At 34.5% G+C, this 7,208-nt stretch overlaps 1 protein-coding gene across 2 annotated transcripts; it reads left to right on the forward strand.

The window, feature by feature from the left end:
* Positions 1-2,368: 2,368 nt before the first annotated feature.
* LOC130979088 (vesicle transport v-SNARE 12-like) lies at positions 2,369-6,835 on the forward strand. 2 transcript variants are annotated; one of them, XM_057902444.1, is made up of 6 exons: positions 2,369-2,562; positions 2,667-2,811; positions 3,527-3,585; positions 3,684-3,872; positions 5,910-6,080; positions 6,413-6,835. In XM_057902444.1, the coding sequence occupies exons 2-6, from the start codon at positions 2,715-2,717 to the stop codon at positions 6,563-6,565; spliced, it is 669 nt and encodes a 222-aa protein (XP_057758427.1). In that variant the 5' UTR covers positions 2,369-2,562; positions 2,667-2,714; the 3' UTR covers positions 6,566-6,835. The 2 variants fall into 2 exon arrangements, with proteins under 2 accessions (XP_057758427.1, XP_057758426.1); XM_057902443.1 differs by having other exon boundaries at positions 2,401-2,811.
* The last annotated feature ends 373 nt before the right edge of the window (positions 6,836-7,208 follow it).

A 7,208-nucleotide genomic window follows, 5' to 3' on the forward strand; every position in this document is an offset into this window, starting at 1 on the left:
ACCTCTGACCATGAAGGTAAGTCAAGTGGATAAATCAATATGAATCCTCTAGTCCTAGTCAACTCCCAAGGAAAGACTAGAGTTAGTGGAATTCAAGTTAATTAGCAAGTTTCAATTAGCAATCAATCAAAGGAGTTTGATAATTCAAGTGTCACCAATTACTGAACCAAGGTCAAAAGGGTGAAAATCTAAATTAAAATCCTCCCAAGCATTTTATCAAACACTTGGAGGACATAACACCAAATAGTAGAGAAGCAATAGGAGATAATAACATCCAAATAACCAATCTCAAATATCAGCAACATAGATCAAAAGAGAGCAATCTTGAATATGAAATACCTTAATTTATATTAAATAGAGAATCCAATCACAAAAGGGATGTATAGATCAAAGTATTAAAGTTAATAAAAGTAGAAGAGAATTAAGTCAAGGAACATAAAATTATGTGAATGAGAAATCCTAAAGAAATCCTAAATCTTATAACTTAAGAGAGGGGAGAGAACCTCTCTCTCTAAAACTACATCTAAAACCTAAAATTATGTGAATGAGAAATGAATGATGATTCAATGGATTCCCCCACTCTGTAGCCTCTAATCCATGTTTTCTGGGCCAAAAACTAGGTCAAAAACAGCCTAAAAATTGCCCCCAACGTATTCTGATACGTCCAGCACGTGCGCATGTCACGCATACACATCGTCCACGTGGACGCGTGGATTGAACTTTCGCCAGGTCACGCGTATGCGTGATCCACGTGTGCGCGTCGCTAAACAGCCAGTATGTCAAATTATATATCGTTGCGAAGCCCCGGATGTTAGCTTTTCAATGCAACTAGAACCGCCTCATTTGGACTTCTGTAGCTCAAGTTATGATCATTTGAGTGCAAAGAGGTCAAGGCTGACAGCTTTGCAATTCCTTCAGCTTCTTGTATTCCTTCCATTTTTGCATGCTTCCTTTCCATCCTCTAGGTCATTCCTGTCCTGTGATCTCTGAAAATACTTAACACACATATCAAGGCATCGAATGATAATAAGTGAGGATTAAACATAGCAGAATTAATATCAATGAAACATGTTTTCAATCATAGCACAAAATAAGGAAGGAAAATGTAAAACATGCAATTTCAATGAATAAGTGTGAGAATTATTGGATAAAATCCACTCAATTAAGTACAAGATGTACCACGAAATAGTGGTGCATTAGCTATTGAACTGACGTACTACCCGATCCACCTGATGCCACTCAACGATAGCGAGGCATAGTAGTGGACAGACAACTGCCAATCTGCTCCGGCGGCCGTGTCATCAAATTCCGTCTGGTGCGCAAGATCTGAGGCGCCTACCAAACGAAAAAAAACTTTAATGAAAAAGGTTACCGTGAATAAATGCAATAGCAACTTCACTTTTTCTTCAATACAATAAAATAAAAAAAGGTTAAAAATCATACCACTCGATCAAGCCTCCCAGCGATGTGCTCAACCTGATCCAATCTATACATCTCATGCTCATACCTCAATAACTGCTGCTCCATCGAAACACAATCTAATAAAATAAAATCACATACTAGATTATTAAAAAATAAACTAAATGAAAAATAGCTTATAAAGCTACTAATTATAAGCTTACCTTATTTAGCTGACCTCGTCATGTAAGTAATTAATTTATAACTAACTCAACCCTAAATTTTATTGCTCACGTAATTACCTTCTAATTCACAACGCAATGTTATACCTATAACTAAATTATCTAATAATATACTTTCTTATATTCTTTAATTTGTTGATAGGCAGCCACTATACTAAAAAACAGTGACATAAAATAATATACCTAACATAACAACACTAAAAAGTACGTCTAACTAACTAACACGTAAACAATAAATCTGTTATTCTAACTAACAAACGATCTATACCTAACAATTTTATCTAACATGTAAACAGTAAACCAAGTTAACATAAAAAAATAGACTATTATTTACTAACCTGGAACTGAGACAATCGTTGACACTAAACTTCACAGATGTCGAAAAGGCAGAAAAAAGTAACAAAAAATTTAGAAGAGATAATAAAAGAAGAAAGCGACAAACCAAAATGGTCCCCCACTATATATAGTGTGCTGAACTCATCATAGAATTCGCCGAAGGACGGTGAACGACGAACTCTATAATTTATATAGAGTTCACTGGAAGCGCAACAAACTTACTGTTAATAAAAAAAATTCGTATTTTCAAAGATAAACCTAAAAGTTAATTTTAAAAAAAATATTTATTTATTTTATTTTATAAATAAAAAAATCCTCATTTATTGTTTAATCTATTTTTTTAAAAAGAACTTAGGCTGTTTATCCAAAGTGACTGAACAAACAAAAGGCGTATAACCAATAACCATCATTTCAAGTTTTGTGGGCGTTTTTGAAAACAAGTCCTTAAGTTCTTACCCCATTTCCCTTTCACTCTTCCTCGGACCCAACAACTCAAACAACCACAACAACCACAAACGCGTCATTTTTCAGATCCTTCACTGCATCATCGTGATCTTCACTCCCCAAATCACTAGATTCAACCTAAGTAAGTAATAGATTAATCAATCCAAACAAAAATTCCCACTAATTTGGTCTCTTCTATTCCCGATTTTCTTATTCTTTTCCACTTTCCCCCAATTTTATTGAAAGGTGATTTTTCTATTTGCGGTCTTGTCTCAACAACAAGACAGCATAAAGATGAGCGAGGTTTTTGAAGGGTACGAGCGCCAGTACTGCGAGCTCTCTGCAAATCTCTCTCGCAAATGCAGTTCAACCTCTCATCTTTCGGATCAAGGTTCTCTCTACTAACTCTCGTCAAATTAAAAATCTCAACTTTGTTGTCATTTACCACCTATTTTCTTTTCGTTTGTTCTGATGTCTTCAGTATGCATGTATCTTCGGTGTGTTGAGGATCTTTAGATTAGCTTAATTTGGGGCTTAAAATACAGATTTTTAATTTCTATGCAGTATGCACTGCACTGGCATCCAATCAAGTGCTATAATGCATATGGAGGTTAACTATTTTTATCTATATGGCTGCATCTGAGTGGATTTTAGTCTATACAGATTAAACTCTTGAAAGATATAAGAGATCGTTTCCCCCGAAGTTAATTATTTGTTATTACTAAAATACCGAAGTTGGATGCAGATTGCAGAGCTGCTTAATGTGATTTATATTTGCATGCGATCTTCCAAATTATCTAGTAGATTGGTAATGAGGAATGTTGAATTGGTTATAACTGAGAAAATCGTGGAATTGAACAGAGTTTTGCAATACTGAATGAAAAATGGTGTCCTAAGCAAGTACAGTGCATACAATCTACTGTTGAGTGGAATGGAAAAATGTGTCCTTGATATTGCTTCTGTGACATGAGCATGTCTTTTTTTTCTTTTTGTTTTTTTATATCATTACTCTGTAAACCTGAGGATGTCTACAACTCATGTTTAAGTTGATATTAAGTTCTAGTAACTGATTTTTTTCTTTGTTCCGTAATCATCACTAATTTCAGATCAGAAGCAGCAAAGCCTTTCTGAGATTAAAGTTGGACTAGATGATGCCGATGTGCTGGTATAAAATTTTACATTCTCCTGGGTTTAGGGCCTTTTGCTAAGTATTATCTTCTATTTGTTTCTTTATTTCTCTTGTCACTCTAACTTTGTCTCCAGATACGGAAAATGGACCTTGAGGCTAGAAGTTTGCAGCCAAGTGTAAAAGCAAATCTGCTTGCAAAGTTGAGGGAATATAAATCTGATCTGACGAAGTTAAAAAAAGAATTTAAGAGGTTAACATCACCTACTGCTGATCAGGCTGCCCGTGAAGATTTGTTGGAGGCTGGAATGGCTGATGCACATGCAGTATGTCTTTAATTCTAGACTGTATTACTTAATTGTAGATTTATGTTTCAAGTGAAAAACCAAAGCTCGCAATTTTAAACTTGCATGGTTAGAGAAATCCAAGTTGATAGAAAAAAGGTTTCTGTTTTAATTATGCTCACTTTACCCTATAATAGTTTATTATAATATTAGATATTTGTTTTTCCTTCTTTTCTATATCTCCTTAAGTTGGATCTTCTCTTCAATAAACCTTGATCGTCTGCCAAAGTAACTACCATAATGGATCTTCAGCTTTCAAAAAGAGATCAGAGTTCTATTACTATTTTGTAAAATATTCTCTCAGCAGCAAAAAGAACGAGTTAAATATTATACAGATAAGGTTGTTGTGATAGATGAATCACACAACAAAACTTGGAATGAGTTCACTAGGGAATGATAGGATTCAGGTTGTAACAAAATCGGTAGGCTTTATTGATGAACTAGGGATTGTAAATCACAATCCCTTATTGGAATACACTGTTAGAACTACCAACTATGGAGGGAGTTCTTCCTCTCCTATATTAATAGATCTAATAGAAATTTCACAAAAAAACTAAAACTAACTAATTGACTAGTATTTATAGGCAGCAACTAGGACTAAGACTATTGCCCTTATGCCTGCCAGTGCAGCTGAAAGGGAACAAACAACAATTAGGAACTAAAACCCGCAAGTAGACTACTTACTTTTCTCTTGTAAACTAAACCAAACTGGTTTCTATCATTACTCCCCCCTTGGACAACTACCTTGTCCTCAAGGTGGATCTCTGGAAAGGAGCTCCAATTGCTCCACTGCCTCCGGGACTGCTTCGTGCTCCAACCAATCCCCCTCCTCAGCCTCAGGTTCCATAATCAGCAATTTGAATTCCTTGTTTTGGCACCAATGCTTTGCTGAGTATGGTTTGTCGTAGAAAAGGCATTCACCTTGTGCACGTTTTGAAACTAAACAGATAGCCAATTAACAACAATTAGGAACTAAAACAAACTAAAACCAGCAAGTAGACTACTTACCACTCCTCTTGTAAACTAAACCAGACCTGTTTCTATCAGAGAAAGTTGAGGTAATGCCTATTGGGGATTTGGTGGTAAAGTCCTGTCGTAACTGGCTTAGTCATGTGATGAGAAGACTTGTAGGAATTTCAGTTTGAATAATAGATCAAACGGAGGCTATCAATGGGGCAGAGGAAGACCCCACAAAAAAGAACATGGGAGAAAAAAGGGGGGGGGGGGGGGACTTTAGACAAAGTCACTAAAAAATATTTTAATTTTAATGGCTGCCTATATTTTATAGATGTGGTTTATGATGGGATGCAATAGCATAATTTTGTCCATGTAGTTGACTGCACCTAATGGGAAAATGATCAATTGTTGTTGTATAACTGTTCATCTAATAAGTAATAATATTAAGGTAGGTACTTAGTGTTTGATATATTTAGCCTTTCTTTGTCTTCAATTCTGGAATACCTGTTTATAGCTCCTGGACATTACTGAAATTCAAGGAAATATCTCAACTGTGATTGAATGTGGGTTTACTCATAATAATGCCTAATTTGTATAATGATATAGATATGATGCTGTTAGCCTATCTGAGATGCATTAAATGTATAGTGACTACATTTTCCATTCTTTATGTAGCTTTTGATCTATGACCTTTTCTCGTGGCATGCATATTTGATCACTTATGTTAGAGATCATTATGCCTGTGATGAGAAGTGGACTGATTCAAATAGTATTGATGATGTTTGCGCATGCATATTGGCCTCATTTCTGTCTTATCATAGTACTTTGTGTTTAAAAATTTGAAATTAATAGGTTTTGAAGTTGATTGCATTTATTAAGAAAGTTCAGTTGCAAATGCATATCCGGAATTCTCTTCAGCCTGTGCCATATTTTATTTTTATGAATTTTAAAATTATCACTTGAATTTGGTTGAAATTGAACACAAGTAGTGCAGCATGTTGTTACTATTTGGTGGAATTTTCTTATTTATTTATTTATTTTTATATATGGATTATATTTCAGGTATCTGCTGATCAGAGAGAAAGATTAACTATGTCAGTGGAGAGATTACATGACTCGAGTGATAGAATCAGGGAAAGCCGAAGAACCATGCTTGAGACTGAAGAACTTGGTGTGTCAATCCTCCAAGATCTACACCAGCAGCGGGAGACTCTCTTGAGCTCCCATAAAAAAGTAGGTTGTTATGATAATGCTATTCTTTTGAGATTATTTCAATATACCTTAAAGTTAAGTTTTTGTCGTGGTATGTTAAATGCTTTTAGTGATGTGCTTATACATGATTGAATAATCTACACTGTCGAGGCATGACAGGCATCAATTTATTATACTTTTTTAAGGGTGTTCTCTTTAGGTTCTACTTTGATTTATTAGGAAAAATATAATGAGATGATCATAGTTTTCTAAGGAGAATGATCCTTGAAAAGTTGATTCAAAGCCCTGAATATGATTTAGAAGTTTAGTGATAATTGTTGATTAATGGTCACTTATTTTCTTATGCCTTGCAGCTTCATGGGGTAGATGATGCCATTGACAAGAGTAAGAAGGTCTTAACTACCATGTCAAGAAGAATAACTAGAAACAAATGGGTTGTTGCATCTCTGATTGGAGCTCTTGTTTTAGCCATAGTAATTATTCTACTTTACAAATTATCTCATTAGCTATTAATATGCTCAAGTTACGTCTGGAGGGAAGTGATTCTTCTCTGCTTTCTGTTCTTGGTTGTAAATAGGAACCCCTACCCTATTATCTTTCCATTTATTTCTGCATTGTGACTTCATGCTATGCTATGTTTTCAATGATAATTTGCTTTTATGCTCTAAATAGGAACCACCATCATACCTTCATGAAAGTAATATTGTTTCATTAAGAAACTTTCGTGTTTCTTGAAGTAATATATTTTTCCTACTAATGTATGTGACTATTTTTGATATCAAGTTATATCGAATAGTGATCGATTATGAATTCAATAACATAAATGACTTTTTCATTATTATATGTAAATATTCTTCTATCCGGCTCGCGACATATGACGGTAATCTTTCTCTATCTGTTAACTGTTTACGTTCAGCACGACAGGTTCATATTACACAGATACTATATAAATATGGTGAAATATATGGTAAAGATGTTGTTTTAAAGATGTGCTTATGTGGCAAAATCTAAACCACACATTCTAAAACCACACTTTTAACTTAAAACCGTAACCCTTCACAAAGAAAAGCGTCACCTAATGGAAAAAAGTAAATTAGAAGATTTAAGAGAAGAAATAATTAAATTATCAAAACTAATAGATCAAAAATT

Source organism: Arachis stenosperma, chromosome 5 (genome assembly GCF_014773155.1).
Source record: "Arachis stenosperma cultivar V10309 chromosome 5, arast.V10309.gnm1.PFL2, whole genome shotgun sequence".
Classification (NCBI taxonomy): domain Eukaryota; kingdom Viridiplantae; phylum Streptophyta; class Magnoliopsida; order Fabales; family Fabaceae; genus Arachis; species Arachis stenosperma.

Excerpts from the sequence above, each read along its gene's own strand:
- LOC130979088 (XM_057902444.1), top strand. The coding sequence starts at position 2,715 with ATGAGCGAGGTTTTTGAAGGGTACGAGCGCCAGTACTGCGAGCTCTCT. Across the intron at positions 2,812-3,526 it reads CTCTCATCTTTCGGATCAAG|ATCAGAAGCAGCAAAGCCTT; the intron begins GTTCTCTCTACT and ends CACTAATTTCAG. Across the intron at positions 3,586-3,683 it reads TAGATGATGCCGATGTGCTG|ATACGGAAAATGGACCTTGA; the intron begins GTATAAAATTTT and ends CTTTGTCTCCAG.